General features: G+C 36.1%; 1 protein-coding gene across 6 annotated transcripts in view; it reads left to right on the top strand.

The window, feature by feature from the left end:
- ATP11C (ATPase phospholipid transporting 11C) overlaps positions 1–19,472 on the top strand; it is a 280,762-nt gene that overhangs the window by 164,589 nt on the left and 96,701 nt on the right. For 5 of the 6 annotated variants that reach the window (XM_036270575.1, XM_036270573.1, XM_036270574.1 and 2 more), the window contains exons 6-12: positions 9,647–9,775; positions 11,484–11,587; positions 13,657–13,707; positions 14,862–14,926; positions 15,251–15,332; positions 16,813–16,963; positions 17,558–17,755. In XM_036270575.1, the coding sequence (XP_036126468.1) occupies positions 9,647–9,775; positions 11,484–11,587; positions 13,657–13,707; positions 14,862–14,926; positions 15,251–15,332; positions 16,813–16,963; positions 17,558–17,755 (780 nt within the window). The remainder of the gene's footprint in view (positions 1–9,646; positions 9,776–11,483; positions 11,588–13,656; positions 13,708–14,861; positions 14,927–15,250; positions 15,333–16,812; positions 16,964–17,557; positions 17,756–19,472) is intronic. The other variant, XM_036270577.1, reaches the window with a different exon arrangement.

The following is a 19,472-nucleotide window of genomic DNA, read 5'->3' as shown; positions in this document are numbered from 1 at the left end:
CCCAAGCAGAACCGGGGACAATCTGGAACCAAGGTACATATATGCTCTTAGCGGGAATGTAATCCTGGTCTTTCTGGACCACAAGCCCATGCTGTAAAGGCTGAGCCAAACTGGCCAAGGCTCTCTGCCCATTGTTTAATTGGGTTCTTTGTCTTCCTTTGGTTGAGCTGTATGAGCATTCTCTGTATATTGGAAATTAACTCCTTATCTGATGTATCATTGGCAATTATGCTCTCCCTTAGAATGGGTTGCCTTTTCATTACTCTAAAATGCCTGAAACACCAATCAGAAAGAATATATGTACCCCCTTGTTCATATTAGCACTATTTACAATAGCTAAGATCTGGAAACAGCCCAAATGTCCATCAGTAGACAAATGGATAAAAAAGCTGTGATACAGCCCTGGCCAGTTTGGCTCAGTGGTAAGACTGTCAGCCCGCAGACCAGAGAGTCCCAGGTTTGGTTCCTGGTAAGGGCATGCACCTCGGTTGCAGTTTGTCCCCAGCCCTGGTTGGGGTCGTATTGGTGGCAACCACTCAATGTGTCTTTTTCACATTGATGTCTCTCTCTCTCTCTTCCTTTGTTTCTCCTTCCCACTTTATTTGAACATAAATGCAAAAATGTCCTTTGGTGAGGATAAAAAAAAAAAAAATTAAAAAGCTGTGATACATATACACAATGGAGTACTATGCAGCTGTAAGAAAGAAAGGTCTCCTATCCATTGAGACAACATGGAGGGACTTGGACAGTATTTTCCTAAGCGAAACCAGCCAAGCAGAGAAAGCCAAATATCACATGATCTCACTTATTTGTGGAATACAATGAACATAACAGTCTGAGGAATGGGGTAGTCCCAGAGACGTGGAAGTGGGCTACAGCCTTACAATCCCTGGAAGAGGAGTTGGGAAGGGGAGATAAACCAGAGAACTTATATGCATGTATGCATGAACAATGGACATGGACAACAAAGCTTGGGATAAGGCCGGGAGGGTGGGAGAGGGGTTATCAGTGGGCGAAAAAGGGGAAACATCTGTAGCAAAAATAAATAAATTAAAAAATAAATACAAATATTTTTTAGCAGAAGAGCCTGCTTTGAATTATGTTAGATATATACCCAGAAATAGAATTTTTGGATTATATGGTAATTCTATTTTTACTTTTTTGAGAAACCTCCATACAATTTTCCATAACTGATGCACCATTTTACATTTGTACCTAGAGTGCCCAGGGTTTCAACTTCTCCACATCTTCTCCCAAAATTGTTATTTTCATTTCTTTTGATAATGACCATCCTGATGAATGTGAGATGATATGTCATTTTGGTTTTGATTTGCACTTTCCTAATGATTAGTGATGTTGAGCATCTTTTCATGTGTTTATTGGCCATTTGTATGATTTCTTTGGAGTAATTTCTATTCAAGTCCTTTGCCCATTTTTTAATCAGGTTATATGTTGTTGAGTTGTAGAAGATTCTCATATATTCTGGCTATTAACCCCTTATCAAATGTTTTCTCCCATTCCATATGTTGGCTTATTACTTTGTTGACAGTGTCCTGTGGTAAGAATTTTTTAAGTTTGATGTATTTGCATTTCTAATATTGGTGTTTTTCTGTGCTTTTTTTGTTCTATCCAAGAAATTATTGCCAAATCCAATATCCTGAAGCTTTTCCCTCACATTCTGCTAGGAATCTAATAGATTTAGGTCTTACTTTTAGCGCGCGCGATCTCTCTCTCTCTCTCTCTCTCTCTCTCTCTCTCTCTGTGTATTATATATATATATATGTATCTTTTTATTGTTTTTTGTTTTTTTTTAAGAGAGGAAGGCAGAGGGAGAGAGACACAGAAACTTTGAGAGAGAATCATCAATTGGCTGCGTCCTCCACACCCCCTACTGGGGATTGAGCCTGAAATCCAGGCATGTGCCCTGACCAGCAATCGAACCCGTGACCTCTGGCCACATAGGTTGATGTTCAACCACGGAGCCACACCAGCCGGACTTACATTTAATTGTTTAATTTATTTTTAGTTGATTTTTATATATGGTGTAAGGTAAGAGTCATTTTTTTTTTTCTCATGGCGATACCCAGTTTTTCCAGCAAAATTTGTTGAAGAAAGACTTTCCTTTGGCTCTTGTATAGTCTTGACACCCTTGTTGAAAATCATTTGACCATACATGCAAGGGTTTGTGCAGGTTTCTATTCACTGGTCTATATTATCTGTCTGTATGCCAGAACCACGCTGTCTTAATTACTGTTCTGCATATTATGTTTTTCAATCTGGGAGTGTGAAAGATTTTAGGTTCTTTTTTTTTTTTTCCCCCAAAAATAGTTTTTGCTCTTCAGGAACTCAAGTCCCTTGAGATTTCATATGAATTTTAGGATTTTTTTTTCTATTTCTGTAGAAAAATCTCATAGGCATTTTGATAGGAATTCCACTGAATCTGCAGATTGCTTTGGATATTATAGACATTTTAATGATATCAGGTTTTTCATTCCATGGATGTGAAGTATCTTTCCATCTATTTGTACTATATTTGACTTCTTTTAGCAGTGTTTTGTAGCTTTCAATGTACAAGTCTTTAACTACTTTGGTTAAATTTATTCCTAAGTATTTTATCCCTTTTGATCCTATTGTAAATGGGTTTTCTTAATTTTCTTTTGGGATTTGTCATTGATAGTGTATAAAAATGCAACTGATATTTGAGTGTTGATTTGGCACTCTACAACTTTGCTGAATTTGTTTACTAATTCTAAAATATTTTGTGGAATCCTTAGGACTTTTTTTTTGTATAATATCAAATCATCTACAAAACTGGATAATTTTACTTCTTTTCCAACTTGTATGCATTTTATTTATTTTCCTTGTCTAATTGCTCTGGCTAGAACTTCCAGTACAATATTGAATTTAGTGCTGGGAGTAGACATCCTAGCTTTGTTCCTGATCTTAGAGGAAAAACTGAGAAAAAGTCTTTCCCCATTGAGTATGATGTTAGCTGTGGGCTTTTCATAACATGACTTTTACGATGTTGAAGACATTTCCTTCTCTTCCTGGGTTATTGACTGTTTTTTATCATGAAAAGAATATTGAACGTTTTTTCTATATCAGTTGAGGTGCTCATATAGGTTTTCTCCATTGTTTATGTATTGCATTACATTGATTTTCTATATATATCCTTGAATCCCAAAAATAAGTCCCATTTGGTCATGGCATATGATCATTTTAATGTGATGTTGAATTTGGTTTAGTAATATTTTGTTTAAAATTTTTGCTTCAATATTTATTGAGGATATTGATCTATAGTTGGATTTTCTTTTATTGCCTTTTTTTGGTAATGGTATTAAGGTATCATAGAATAAGTGGGAGCATACCCTATTCCATTCTTTAGAAGAGTTTCAGAAGGACTCATGTTTTATTCTTTAAATATTTGGTAGGATTTGCCAATGAAATCATCTTGTCTTTGCTTTTTCTCTTTTGGGAGGTTTTGATTCCTGCTTTCATATCCTCAACAGTTTTCAGATATTTTATTTCTTTATAATTCCATTTCGGTGAGTTGTATATAAGAGGGATTTATCCAGTTCTAGGTTATCCTACTGGAGTATAATTATTTGTAGTCTTTTATGCTTTTTATTTCATGTCATCAGTTGTAATGTCTTCTCTTTTTTTTTTTCTTTTTTTTCTTAGTCTGGCTTACGGTTTGTCAACTTTGTTGATCTTGCAAGATATTATTTTAAAAATACTATTTCTATGTGAATGTGGATTAAAATTTGAAAGCTAATATAATTCAAATCCCCTAGAACAAGGGAAGAAGATGAGTGGAATAGAAAGTGCAACAGGCACATGAAAGAACCATTCCAACCCTGGCCGGTTTGGCTCAGTGGTCAAGAGTGTTGGCCTGCAGACCAGAGAGTCCCAGGTTTGCTTCCCAATAAGGGCACGTGCCTCGGTGCAGTGTCCCCGGCCCCCGTTGGCATCGTGTGGATGGCAACCACTTGATGTGTCTCTCTCGCATCAATGTTTCTCTCTCTTCCCCCCTCTCTCCCTTCTGCTCTGTTTTGAAGATAAATGTAAAAATGTCCTCAGGTGAGGATAAAAAAAAGAAAGAACAATTCCAGAATGGTTTAGGACTGTCATATAAATTCATAAAAATAATAAAAATTGGGGAAAAATTAATAAAAATTACACTTCCTGTACTTTTATCAAGTGTTATCACTGCTGAATTATTTATTGAATACCTGAATTTATGGATATAAGTTCTCCATATCCCCAGTGATAGGTAAATTGTCTTTCATCTTAGAGTAATGATGGGAAGAAAGCTACAACACGAGAGGGTTACCCGAGTTTGGCATAGAATGTCTTTGTTTTTCTATTTTTTCCCTTCATTCTCTGCATTCCAGAAGGGAAGATCCTGTGATGAACTAGAGTAGTTAGGATCTGAATTTTCCAAACTAGTTGTAGAATCTCAGCATTGCTGTTCAGCATAAGAACCAAGGCATCCTAAATAATTCATAGCAGTAAATCTGTTGTTTGCAGGACATGTAGTAAAATTGCAAAGCAAGTAAAAGTCTCCCAATTTGATTCCTTTTTCTCATTTTCTCTTTCTGACTTTGCTATCACCCCCATTCCCTTAGAAATACCTCTATATCTCACCTTCTCTTCACTAGGCTTTATTGCATTAAGGCTTACCTTTTTCATCTATAATCTTAATTAAATAAGTTGATGCTGTTGTGTGAAATCCTGTTTGATTATTTGACTGAGGATTTTCTGGAGTATTTGTATGTGTAAAGAGATGCGTATAAACCAAATGTGTCCAAATATTTCATTGTTGATCAGGAGAGTGACTTGGTCCATATCCTCAGTGCAATGATAATTCTTTGAAGAGTTTCCAAGCCAGGGAGTGACTTGATTTAAAAAAAGAAAAAAAAAGACAACTCTGGAGAGTGGCAAAGGTTGAATCAGGGAGACCAGTTAAATGGCTACTGTGAAATATGATAAGAATTTATATCAGGGTGATAGTAGAAGAAATAATTATCATAAAATTTTAGTTAGCATTTATATTATATAAATGTGCCAAGCACTCTCTTTTATATTATACTAACTCATTTAATCCTAATTCTCAACAGTCCTATGAGGTAGGATGTGCCTTTTTTGTATTATCATCCCCTCTTTCTAAGTGATGAAATTGAGCCTCAGGGATGTTAAGAAACTTGTCTACAACTAATGGACATTGGGATTTAGTGATATATTGGATGTGGGGAGTGAGACAGAGCAGATAAAGAATAAAGATAACCTTCTTGGTTTTGGCCTGAGCAATTGGGTGAATTAAATAATGCCATGAAACAAAACGCTGGTGCTATTAAATAAGATGGAGAAGAGCAGGGTTAGGGACAGATGGAAGTGAAGGGAAATTGGAATTTTGTTTTGGCCATGTTGATATTGTGGTAGCTATTAGATATCTGGGTGGAACTGTCAAGACTAGAGCTCAGAGATGTTTTAGATGGAAACAGAAATTTGGATTTTTGTCAGCATGTAGATGGCATATGCTGCTATGAGACGAGATGGAATCAATAGAACATAGAGAAGAGAGAATAGAAACAGAATTTGTAGAATTCAATTGTAAAAAATCACAGATATTTGAAAGGGAAAGAGTATGTGTTTTGGCATTAGAAATACTAGACGAGTTTCTTTAGAATTTACTGATTATTTATTTTGTTATATCCAGTCTTCTGATAAGCCCATTAAAGGACATCTTTATCTATGATACCATGTTTTTCATTTCTGTTTTCGCTGTTTATTTTGTTTTATTTGTTTGTTTGTTTTTGTAGTTTCCATCTCTGTCCAAATTCTTCATCTGTAAATAAATGTATTTTGTCTACCTTTTCCACTAAGTACTTAAAATCTTAATCATAGCTATTTTTACATCCCTTGTTTCATAATATCAAAATCTGAGCATTTCCGGGGCTGCTTTTGTTGATTTCTTTATCTCTTAATGATAGGTCATTTTTGTCTTGTGTTTTGTTGTGTCTTCATTTTTTAAAATTGAATTTTGTTCATTGTATATTAAAATTGCCAAAGACCTAGGTAGACAGTATTTATATTATGAACTGGGGAGGCCTCTTCTGTTGTCCTAGTAGTGTTGGCAGTTGCATCAATCTAGTCAGGGGTTACGCTGGCTTTAGTTTTTGTTTGTAGCTATTTATATTTCAGTACACCACTGGACCTCAAATTCTTGGAGTGCTAGATTGACATTGCCTTGTGCTTTTGTGGAGCCTGGGGGCCCCAAAGGATTTTTCTCAGTGTTCCTCTTCTACTACCTATAGGTCCTACATCCCTGAAACACAGTGGGTGCTTCTCTCTCTGCCATTTCTCTTTCCTCAGTAGTAGATTGCTATTTCTTGTTTTTATTCATTGCAAGGCTCCTGTTTAGAACATAGTGGTTTCTTGGATCTCATGTTCTACTCTCAATATTAGGCAGTCCTTATGTATCTTTGCCTCAGGGTGGAACTTTCTCAGTATTCCCACCCCACCTCACATAGCAGCTGCACTTTGCCTTTTATTAATGCTAAGTTCTCAGTATGAGTTGAGTTTTCTGTCCCATCCCTAGCAGCAGATGGCTTTTGCTTCTACCTGTACCTGTAGCAGTAGTGACATTTCCCTGATACTATGCCAGGGAAGGTTTCTTGCCTTTCATCTAGACACAAGTGGTGTTTGCCTCAAATGAGAAAAGGATCCACTATCTAGCACACAGTCGATCACAACTTGTGTGCCTCTACTGGTGAGGAAGACTGTTTTAGGTCTTCTGCCCTCTTGCTTTCTCATGAGCACCCATTGGATGCCTGTAGAGAAGAACTAATGAGTAGTCATTGTCTCTTCTTTTCTATCAGGTTTGCAGAGATTCTAATGTTATGTTAGCTCCTACCAAGCCTCTTAGAATTGATTTAAAATCTAGTTGTTTTCTTTTTATGTACATTATGGTAGCCATCTCTTCATCTTGTGCTTTGTCAATTAATTGTGAAACTGTTGTCTCTCCTCAGAGGGACTTTTCAAACTTTGAAATTCAGTTCACTTGGTTGCCTTGCAACCTCAGCTCTCTGATGAACTAAAAATATGATTTTGTAGATTTTTTTTTTATCCTCACCAGAGGACATTTTTTTTTCATATTTTGTTCAGATAGAGTGGGAGGGAGAGAGAGGAAGAGAGAGAGAAACATCTACATGAAAGGTACACATCGAGTGGCTGCCACCCATACAAACCAACCAGGGCCGGGGACAAACCGCAACCGAGGTACATGCCCTTAGCAGGAACTGAACCCGGGTCTCTCTGGACCGCAGGCCATTGCTCTAACCGCTGAGCCAAACTGGCCAGGGCTGATTTTGTAGATTTTCTAATATTTATATTGAGGAATAGTGCTGCTCTCTTCTGGTTTTGAACTTGCTAAATGGAACCAGAACCCTAGAGTCAATTGTCTAACTGGACCATGTTGTTCTCTTGCTTTAAAAGTCCTTTCCTAGTTCCCCTTTGCCTTCAGGGTGAGGCCTAAACCTCTAAGCCTGTCCTGCTATGACCTTTGAGATCTGGCCCATATCCATCTCACCAGGACTCAACTTGCACTCCAGATACAGGGACCTTGATAGTTAATATCTAAGAAAATCCTAAATGTTGTAGAAGAAATTCTGTTTGTGGTTTTTATTTTTCAGTGCCTGAGAATCACCTTCCATCCTTTGAATGTTTCCTTCTAACGTTCTTTGGGGTTTCATTTATTTTTCTTTCGTGTATTTGAACATCAGTTGTGGTTCTATGTAAGCAACATAAATTTATGTACTTGAAGAAGGATAGAGCCAACAAAATAAAGTGTTATTTACAAATTAGTTCAATTATTGATGCTGTTGCTCTTGGTGACTGATGGAGATTGGAAAAGAAAAGAAAATTGTTCCCAAATAGGTCTTAAAATCCTCATCTTTATCTGCCAAATTGTGTATCAAGGAAGAGGCAGGTGTTTTGTTTTATTTTTTATTTTATTTTATTTTATTTTATTTTTTTATTCAGCATTTCACAACCAATATGTCTAGGTTGGTGTGCCAGATATCAACTATCTCATAAAGTGGGTCGTCTTCTGAGGATGCTGTACAAAAGTGTTTTCTGTATGTGCCATGGTGTGAAAATTTTGGGAAGTGCTGGACTGGATGATTTCCTACATCTTTCCAAAAAAAAAAAAAAAATTGGGAGTAAAATAGTTGCGGGGTATTATTAATAATTATAATTAATACCTATCAGATGGTTACTATATACCAGGAGTATGCAAAATACTACCTCATTTCATGCTCAAATCAGTCCTACTAGGTAGTTTCAATCACTTAGGGCAATTACCCAAGGACAAATAGTTAAGTTGCAAAGCTGGGACATAAAGTCATGTTAAAAAGTCCTACCTTTGAACCATTATCCCTACATTATTAAATTATCTGTAATACAAATGGTTCATGATTTCTTCTCTCACGTTTTTCCTCAACTTGAGCTTGGGGTATTTGTACTTAGGAAATCGTTTCTCATTGCTGTATTAATTGATTCTTCTAATAGCAGATGAATTGTTGGGAAATGACATATTTGAATTTTTTTCAAATGTTATGGGAAATTTAGTGCCTGTAATTAACTGAGGTTTTCTGTGCATTGAAGAGGGAATTGGCACCCAACAATAATAAACCGTTATCACGTTGAAAGCAAAACATATTAAAATATGCATGATACAGAGTGGGAGTATGGCTGCCAAGTGTACATGAAGTTCTCAAGTTGAAATCTAGATTTTCTTGATTCATTTATGAATTGATAATAATCATTGTCTTATCAAACATCAGTGCCAGAAATATCAGAGAGCAAACGGGTCTCTGGGTGCTGAAGTCATTCATTAGAGATTAAAAGTCAATACTAAGGTTAATCTGAAAGCATCACAAGTCCTTATGATTTTAAAGAGGATTCTGAATGTTCCGTAATATTCTTTCATCACGTGGAGTAGGATGCTGAGACACTCTCTAAGCCCCAGAACAGGAGAGATATCTTGCTATTTTTTTTTTCTTTTTAATTTTTAATCTATTTTTATTGTTGACAGTATTACAAATATTCTCCATTTCCCCCACTTTGCCCCTTTCCACAAAGCCCTGTGCCACCACAGGCCCATACTGCACTGTTGCCTGCATCCATGGGCTATGTATATATGCATATAAGTTATTTGGTTAACCTCTTCCAATACCTCCATCCCCCTCCCCACTGTGCTCTGTCAGTCTATTCCATGCATCCATGCCTCTGGACCTATTTTGTTTGTCAGTTTAATGTGTCCATAGATTCCACATATAAGTGGGATAATGTGATATTTGCCTTTCTCTGACTGGCTTACTTAGCATAATGGTCTCCAGGTTCATTCATGCTGTCATAAAAGGTAAGATTTCCTTCTTTTTTACAGCTGCATAGTATTCCATTGTGTAAATGTACCTGGACTGTTTCCAGATTTTAGCTGTACACTCTTGTGAATATAGAGGTGCATATATTCTTTCTGATTGGTGTTTCGGGATTCTTGCTACTGTTTTGACTTTAGTTTGCAAAATAATGAATGATTTGTTTGGAATTAAGAATATTTATATATGTAATTTTTCCATTCAAGGTCGGTGATGTAGTAGAAGTACAGGCAGATGAAACCTTTCCCTGTGATCTGATTCTTTTGTCATCCTGCACTAGTGATGGAACTTGTTATGTTACTACAGCCAGTCTTGATGGGGAATCCAATTGCAAGGTAATGAAGACTGAACCTTGCTTAAACATTTTAAGCTCAGTAGAGTTCATCATTAAATACTCCTTCCCACTGCCCCCTAATCTTTTATCTTATTCAATCGTATTTGTGTAAGTTTTGTATTTGAAGTCAGGTTTTATATAATTAATTCAGAACTTCTAAGCAAATTCTCAACTTTGGGGAAAAGAGTGATGTTGGCTGAGGAAAATCCATGTCCCAAGTAAAAGCCAACACATTTTTTCTGTCAGTGTTTGCATTTCATATTGACATAACCCACACAGTATTTTATTTAGGCTTTTAAAAATGAGGGTAAACATAGACTGAAACTATATGAAATATAAAAATAATTTCAAGTACTCTCACCTGTTTTATCTGTTTTTATTTTAAAAGTGATGAATAATTTTTTTTTAAATGTTTATTCCTGGCATATAGAAAATGTAATCTGGAGTAGTTTTACTGTTTTTTAAATAATACCTTATGGTGTAGTTTGGCAAATGTTTACTTTATTGCAACTAGGAAAAATCATAAATCTGCTAAAGTAAATTTGCTCAAACTGGAGGATAAATTACTTTCCTGGTACTGTCTAACAGAGACAGTTCTTGGCCATTGACCACAAGTCCATAGGGCATGCTGCCTTTAAGGAAGGATACTAATGTGCTCACCTCTGTGTGTATCCTTGAGGGCTTTCCTATGCTTATTCCATCTGGAGTTGATGACCAGGATTCAGTATGTGAAAAAGGAACCTAAATGCCTTAGATAACTATATTCTGTGCTTCAGGGTATAGTGATAAACTAATACTATTTAAACTGTTCAAAAATAAATTTATATTTGAGGGAATGTCAAGGTAAAAATCAAGAAATCTACCTAAAGATTCCCTAATACGGGAAAAGTTTTTAAGTTGATCTGATCAAGCCAGCTAAAAGTACATATGTTTTCAAAGTTAGGAGATAGTTTTTAGTATGCACCAGGCAGTTCCATAATATTCCCTAAAGGCTGTGCAAACGCTTTCCCTTCTGTGCAAGTGGTACAGTCTTTGAGTCTGTTTGCCTTTTATTGATGATTTATAAATGGGTTCACTGGAGCCTGCTTTTAGTTCTGGGTAAATCAATACACTAATATACCTAATATGTACCTAATATGTACCTCATATACACTAATAGAATATTCTGTCTGAATAAAGCAAGGCACATCATTTCCCTGCTCCTCATATGAAATGTAACCAGTTTGAGCATTCTCAGGATCATTAATTATGCTGTTTGTGTAATGGAACTATTAATGATTTTTTTTCTTTTTGTTGGCAAGATGTTAGCATCTTACAAGCAAAAGGGCTATGTTCAATTCATATGTGTATATTTATATCACTATACACTATGGTGAGCAAAATTATAGGTCTTGGTAAAAGTAAATGCATTAAATTTTTATTGGATTTTCAGTTAATTATATGCATGCTGAACATGGAATTATCTCTACTGTCAATATCAAGAAAAACCTTTCAGTTTTCTCATTATCTTTGGAATCCCCTTGCTGTAGGGATAGCTTTGTAATTATAATATATTATAAGAATTTTATTTAGTTGTAAATGTGCATCAATGTTTGTATTATTCTGCCAAAGCATCTTACTAAAACATACTGTGTTTCTGGAATCAGGTGGGTGTTTGATTATGAAATGAAATATTTTTTGGTTTTGCCTTTTCTTCTGCTTTCGTCTAGACACATTATGCAGTACGTGATACCATTGCACTATGTACACCTGAATCCATTGATACCCTCCGAGCAGTGATTGAATGTGAACAGCCTCAACCTGACCTCTACAAGTAAACATCACCTGGTTTCATTTTACTGCTGTCTGTTGTCTCTGCCTATCTCTGCCACCAGTATTGTGAAGAAATGCCCACCACTTACCAGCCTCCTTTCATTTGTGTTTTTATGAGCTGTTTCTTCCTTCTGGCAGGGAAATGAATCATATCAGTCTTGTTCACTTATATGGCTGCAGGCATCTTACTTGTGATTTTTCTTTTATTTTTATTTGTAACCATGACACATCCATCAAATTTTAAGATGATATTATCCTGTAAGGCTGATCTACCAAACTCATTCCTTAACCAGAGTTAACTAAAACAAAAATAAATCACTCTATGTGTCTTCCAACACCAAAGAGAGAAGAGGACATTGAGCCATGCATTTAGTGGGCACTCTGTCTTTTTATGTGATGATCATGAAGAACTGCATATTTCAAATAAGCCATGTTTTGTCCACAGTAAACCGACAAATGGAGGAAGTAGTATAATGGTGTAATGTCCTCTTTTTTACTATACTTAGGCTTTCTGAAGTAGATTTGCTGATTAACAGTCATTGTGGATTGTCGGAAATTTGGAATTTGATTTTTAAGACTGGTCAGTTTAGCTGATTATAGCATAGTGTCAATGAAGGTAGAGTATCAGTTTTTATCCCCAACTGGGTCAATTTCATTTTGTTACACCATTACCAATGTCATCCATTACCTATTCCAGCCATCTTCTTAATGAGTTGTTGGTCATAATGAATCACGTGGTTGAATGTGGCTTAAACCAACTCCTAGTAGTCATTGTCATCTTACTACAAGAACAGTGCCCCTCCCTCCTTCTCACCATTCCTTTTTTTCCTCATTTCCTTCTTCTGTATCCACCTTGATAATAAGAACTAGGACCACAAATCAAAACAGCTGTTCCCTGCCTTAGCTCACAGTTTGCAGAGGAGATAAAACAGTAAAGCTAGGCATACAGTACAGTGAGATAATAGAGGTGAATAAAAGGCCCATGGAATCACAGAAAAGGGTTTGACTGATTCTGCCTGAGTTAGAGAATAATATACATGCTTACATATTTATAGGGCAACTCCTAAAATTTTCAATTACCTTAAATATGAAGGAGAATTTTAGGTCAGGGAAGGTTATACCTAATTCTCTAGACTAGATTGAGTGCCCCTGATATGTGACTTCAGAATACTTTGTACTTTCAGTACCCTAGTGGTAATCACTGATATCGTAATTGCCTGTTAATTTGTCTGTCTTAGGGAAGGTAATGTCTTTCTTACTTATTAGTGTATCTCTAGCACCTAGCACAATTGATAAATGATGAATGAATTAGCAGATACTCATATTTTGGAATACAGTAATAAGCTCTATTTTTTCAGCAGAAATATAATGCACATAATAAAATGTCCACAACACTCTTGTTAAGGAAGGGGTTAGGTCTTTTTACCCCATTTTTTCAGAAATGCAGAATACCATGTACTTAGCTATATTAAGTGATTGGACCAAGCTCAGTAATGAGATCAGCTACAAGACAGTTTGGAAATTTTCAAGATGATAATCAAGTGTTCACGGTCTAAAACTAATGCCAAGGTAGCAACATCAGCATCACCTGAGCACTAGCTGGAATTACAATTCTTACCTAAATCATAAATGTGGGGATGGGGTCCAGAAGTCTGTAGTTTAATTAGCCCTCCAGTGATTCTGATTCATGTGCAAATGAAAGAACTACTGAACTAAATACATAATGGCTTTGAATGTTGTGTTAGCACCAGAAATCTTTCTTCACATGAATCTATGATAGAAGCCGATTATGTATATAAAGTATAAACAAGAGGGATGTTACCTGCATGCACAATGCCAAGATCTTGAGAATCAATTTAGAATATGTTTACATTCTTACGATAATATTATTTTAAGAGTTAGATTAAAATGTTACCATTATTTCATATTTTTTCAGAAATATAATAGGCATTCATAGTTCACAGTCTTATCTCTTTTGCATTATTTGTATTTTGATCCATTTCCATATTTGTGGTGTATAGATTTTACCTATATATTGAAAACTCATTTGCTATTATGTTCTTTTTGCAGGTTTGTTGGGAGAATTAGTATCTGTAGTAATAGTCTTGAAGCTGTTGCAAGGTTAGTTTGCTATTCCTTTCATCTGTCTTTTGAGGGGGAATATTTCTATTTTAAGCCCATTAAAATAGCCAAACACTTTTTTTTATAGAGAGAGGTGTGAAGGTGAATAACTCTGGAATAACTAGCCAACATCCCACTAATGGGTCCTAAGTAACCAACCTTGTAATTGGTAGGGGACCTTGTGTGGTAAGGTCTCTATGTGTGTCCTGGGAAGGGGGCAGTAATGGAAATGATGCTGAAGGTTTTCAGAATTGTAGAGCTCTAGAGACTTTGGTAATCCCAAATCTCTTCTAGACACTGTATTTATTGTCCTAGTTTCTTCAGTGGCTGACAACATTGGAAGTATACCTGGAGAATAGTGGTTTAAGGGAGAGTCATTGAGGGTATAAGCAGTATATAAAATGCTAGGAAAATTACTTGGACTTAAGTAAAATGAAAGGCTAATCCTTTATAATGAAGCAATTTATATAAAAAGGGATATTTTTTTCCTCTTCTATAATTTAGTACCTAAACTTTTCCACTTGGCCTTTATACCATACTCAAAAGGAAGTAAAAGAAACACCCAGTTGCTCAATGAGCCCCCAAAGGCAAGTTTACAGTCGGCCCTCATTTATTGCAGTTAATCAGTTCCAGACTCTACTGCGATAAATGAATTTCCGCGAAGTAAGATTCTTTATTTACTATACTATACTATATTTGAAAAAGCACAATAGAGTGAAGCCATGAAAGTCGAAGCACGAAGTGGTGAGGGACGACTGTACTCTTCTCTCTATAAATATGCCAATATGTCTTTCCCACCTTGATGTTTGCTTTCCCAGTCTTTAATCTGTCACTTCTCTTTCTGTGTCTTGCTGTCTGCTGCTTTATCCTTTTCTTGTTTTCTTGTCTGTTGCTCACAATCCTTTTATCTCTCTGTGCATCCTTTACCTCTGTGTGTTGCCTGCTACTCTTGTACTGTGCTTTTATCTGTGCAGTACCCTCAAGTAACTTCAGAGAGAAGGGTCTTTCAGCTTGTCTTGGGGAGTAAGCATGTGCTATTAGTAGATAGATATATTCTGAACCTAGGACATAGATGTATGGACAGAATGTGTCCCCAAAGTTGATGGTTCTATTTATTGGGTTGTTTGTATAAACTGTATTCATTTTTCATTTAGGTCTTTGGGACCTGAAAATCTCTTGTTGAAAGGAGCTACACTAAAAAATACCAAGAAGATATATGGTGAACAATTTTAAGATATATTTATCAGAAATATGCTTTATAAAGCCTGTGGATAAATAGTGCATGTTAAAAACTGAACATAGCAGATAACTGCCATTTAATCTAAGCCTATTTTTAGGTGTTGGGAATTTATAAGTAGCAAACTAACTTAAAATATGATAGATTATATAAAATTAAAATTATACTATAAATGATATATCAACTGGTGAACAGAAGAGAGTTTAAAATTCCTACTTTTATAGGATAGAAAAAAAAAATTGATAGATCCAGGTTAGTGGGGAGTTGGTTGTAACTTAGTTTTCATTTCATTGTGTTATTCCTTAGGAGTTGCTGTTTACACTGGGATGGAAACCAAAATGGCTTTGAACTACCAAGGGAAATCACAGAAACGTTCTGCTGTTGAAAAGTTAGTATGCACCACAATTTCTTCAGTTCTTATAGAATTGAAGTAGTTACTTCTCAGTAATTACAGTAAGAACCATAATGAAAAAACAACATCAATTATAATGGTGACTACCTACCATTTTGAGTACTATTTATGTTCCAGAAACTGCTCAATGATTTGTATTTCTGATTTGGTTTAATCCTTTAAGCAGCTCTATGGAGTAATTCCTGTTAGCCTATTCACTTTACAGATGAAAAAAATCATCTCAGAGATAAGTGACTTGCCTAAGCTCACACAGCTATTCAAAAGCAGAGTTTAGTTGAAATATAAATGTATTCCATTTGCTTTTGCATAATGGTTTGTGGTCCTAAAGTTGCTATATGTAAGGGGGTTCTACAACATAGATAATAGTTTCCAGGCAAATGTTGAAGTGGTACCTGGTAGACCTTCAAGCCAGTTGCCACTGACATGGACCTAGCTATCAGTAGCATGGATATCCAGTACATTAGTGGCACACTCTTCATAGCTCTGCTTTCAGACTAAAATAATCTGCATTAAGCTTGAGGATAGCACATTTGCTTTTCTACCCTCTACTCCAAATCTTTAGGATTCAGGGAAACAGAGACAATCTACTCAAAGGATTAAGTATTGGTGTGTGTGTGTGTGTGTGTGTGTGTGTGTGTGTGTGTGTCTGTCTGTCCTGTCACTTTATAGCAGGGGTGGGGAATGTCTGGCCCATGACGCATATAAGGCCCGTGAAATCAAAACCAGGTAACATCACATGCTCACCAAAGAGAAGCAGTTCCAGATATCACATTAAGTTAGTTAACTCATCACCGTGAGTTAATTAAATTTTTGACCACATATGGTAGGCTAATTTTTTTTTTTTATCCTTACCCGAGGACAATTTTGCATTCATCTTCAGACAGAGTCAGAGGGAGAGAGGAAGAGAGAGAGAGAGAAACATCAGTGTGAGAGAGACACATTGACTGGTTGCCACCCACACAACCCAATCGGGGCCGGGAACAAACTGCATCCGAGGAATATGCCCTTAGTGGGAACTGAACCAGGGCCTCTCAGATGCGCCGCTGATGCTCTAACCACTGAGCAAAAGTGGCCAGGGCAGTAGGCTAATTTTTAAGTTGATAATTTTGTACAACTTGCGAATGATGTTATAAATATTCAAATGCCCCTTGGCAGAAAAAAGGTTCCCCACTCCTGCTTTATAGAATCCTTACTGAAGGTGTGTTAAGGTAGTCAGCCATTGCACTTTGGGAAGTATTGTTGACCATCAAACAGGTCAGGACTACCTTTTCCATTCTACTGCTTGAGAGTAATGCTTTGGTAGGTGATAACTGAGGTTTGTGCATACATAGAGGCTTGTGCTGTTGTTACATATCATAGCAGGAGAAGAGTTAGAAAACTGAATAGTTTAATTTATACCTGGCTAATATCTTAAATAATTAGATAGTTTTTCATTCCGTAATATCTTATTTTTCAGGTCCATTAATCTCTTCTTGGTTGTGTATTTATTTATCTTACTGACCAAAGCTGCAGTATGCACTATTCTAAAGTATGTTTGGCAAAGTACCTCATATAATGATGAACCTTGGTATAACCAAAAGACCCAGAAAGAACGGGATACTTTAAAGGTAATTTGTTTTATGCTATAAATTTTAACTCTAGCACTTTGTTACCACACCACCTTTGATTGAAATGCTGCTGAGATTAATGATGGCTTTAGTTGGTTTCTGAGTTCTCTCCTGGTTGTATGGTAACCCTAAACCATTAAGTAGTTAAGGAGTTTTAGAATTTTGTTTTGTTTTAATTTAGGCTTCTATGTTTGTTTTTAGCTCTTAAGAGTTTTAAACAACTGGGGCAAGAAGCTGGCATTTTAATATAATACGAGATTGTGATATATCATGCAAGGAGCATAATGAATGCTTACATATATACTTTGCTGCTACATTCCTATCTAGGGTTGAGGGGAGCAGACAAGGAAGTGAAAAAGTATGGAGTTAAATGGTATATTCACTGAAGAATAATGAAAAATTGAGGGTGTTTATACATACTGTGATAATGTTTTTGACCAATGATATAATGTCTTTGGGAAGTTTTTTCATTGTAGCAAGAACAGTGCTTTCAGATTGAAATAAAAAGGTAGAAAGTTAACTAGTTCTTTATATTACATGTGTTTAATAGAACTGTGTATCTAATTAGCATGAACTATTTTTATTTTGTTTTAGGTTTTAAAAGTGTTCACCGACTTTCTATCATTTATGGTTCTGTTCAACTTTATCATTCCTGTCTCCATGTATGTCACAGTAGAAATGCAGAAATTCTTGGGCTCCTTCTTCATTTCATGGGATAAGGACTTTTATGATGAAGAAATTAATGAAGGAGCTCTGGTTAACACATCAGACCTTAATGAAGAACTTGGTCAGGTTAGAATTTATTTTTACTTAAAATAAATTAACATAGTTGAAATATTTTTTCTTGTAGTCTGGGTTACCAGTGTATGTGACTAATGTCATGTTTGAGAATGTGATTAAAAAAATTTATACAGACATACAATGAAGGCAAATGATGTTTTCATAGCTATAACATCAGTTATTTTGCTGGCATTTTTGAGACATACCCAATATGTACTGAATTTGAATGTTACAGAAATTCTCTTTAAAACTTAGTGATATTGTTAGACTATGGATTATTGCTTTGAAACAGGAAACATGTAGTGATCATCACCAACTATAACCATTTGGGGATATAATGTGGAGTAGTAAATAAAGCTATTTTATAAATGCAGTTTGTTCCATAAACTAGATTGACCAGAGTTGTCCAATTGACATTTTCTTAGTACATTTCTGGTCAGATAGAATATATCTAGAAAGCAGTTGCTTATTTCAGCTCAAAAATTTAAATGAAGGAAAATGTAAGGGTATACACTCCTCAAAATGCTTTTTACTTCATATACCAATGTAGTCCAGGCTGTGACCTTGTTTCCAACCCAGGTACATTTGTTTTCCAGTGCAATGCAACAGCTGTAACTCTTTAAGTGATGACTTCCTAGGTGTTTTCCTAGCCGTATTGAGAGAGTCGTCCCCTTTGTCTGAATGTACTATATCATGTAATGATCTTCACAAGCTAAGGCAAAATTTTGACTGCATTTAATTTGCATGATATTTATAAAGTCAGGGATGTGGAAATGTCATTTCTGTCATTTCAGTTAATTCAGTTAATGGAACTGGGTGGCTAGAACAAGACCTCAAACTTGTTTTAAATGGTGCCAATTTGCATCTATACCTCAAAACTCTCTTCCTGAATTTGTTCTCCCTCCACCTCTGCTCTCTATTTCTGTTGTTTACACAACTTTTACCTAAACCAAAGTACCCTATTGACCACTACAGTCACAAGGGTGAAAGAACTCTTCAGATATAATTTTGTTGAAACCTGACTTCAGGACTCCAGGATCCCAAACCATGGAATCTGCATCCCACAGTAATACAGAGTCACTAAGGATGTAACAAGAAATGAATGAATGAGCCCGGCCAGTGTGGCTTAATGGATTGAGCATCATCACATGGACTTAGAGGTCCCAGTTCGATGCCCAGTTAGGGCACATACCCTGGTTGCGGGCTCGATCCATAGTAGGGGGCATGCAGGAAGCAACCAATCAGTTTCTCTCTCACATCAATGTCTCTATCACTCCCTCCCTTTCTCTCTCTCTAAGAAAATCAATAAAAAAAATAAATAAAACAATTTTCTTAAAAACAGAAAGGAATGAATGTTTTCCCCTCAGATAATGCTCCCATAAGATTCTTTTTTAAGTGACTTCAGCTGTGACAGCTGACCTTAGCTTTTTAATTTTTTAATTTTTATTTATTTTATTTTTCTAACTCATCTTTATTGTTGAATGTATTACAGATGTCCCCTCTTTTTTTCCCCATTAACCCCCTCCTCCTCAATCCCCCCCACTCCTGCCTTCCCCACACTATTGTCGGTGTCCATTGATTATGCATATATGCATAGAAGTTCTTTGGTTTATCTCATCCCGCCCTCCCTCGCCCCTTCCTTTTGAGGTTCATCAGTCTAACCAATTTGTACTTGTTAATTTCTTCATCTTTTTCACCCAACCCTCAGCCCCTGCCCATCTGGCAAGCA

Source organism: Molossus molossus, unplaced genomic scaffold, assembly GCF_014108415.1.
Source record: "Molossus molossus isolate mMolMol1 unplaced genomic scaffold, mMolMol1.p scaffold_m16_p_2, whole genome shotgun sequence".
Classification (NCBI taxonomy): domain Eukaryota; kingdom Metazoa; phylum Chordata; class Mammalia; order Chiroptera; family Molossidae; genus Molossus; species Molossus molossus.
The sequence above is the reverse complement of the archived record's forward strand: the minus strand, read 5'-3'. Positions and strand labels throughout refer to the sequence as shown.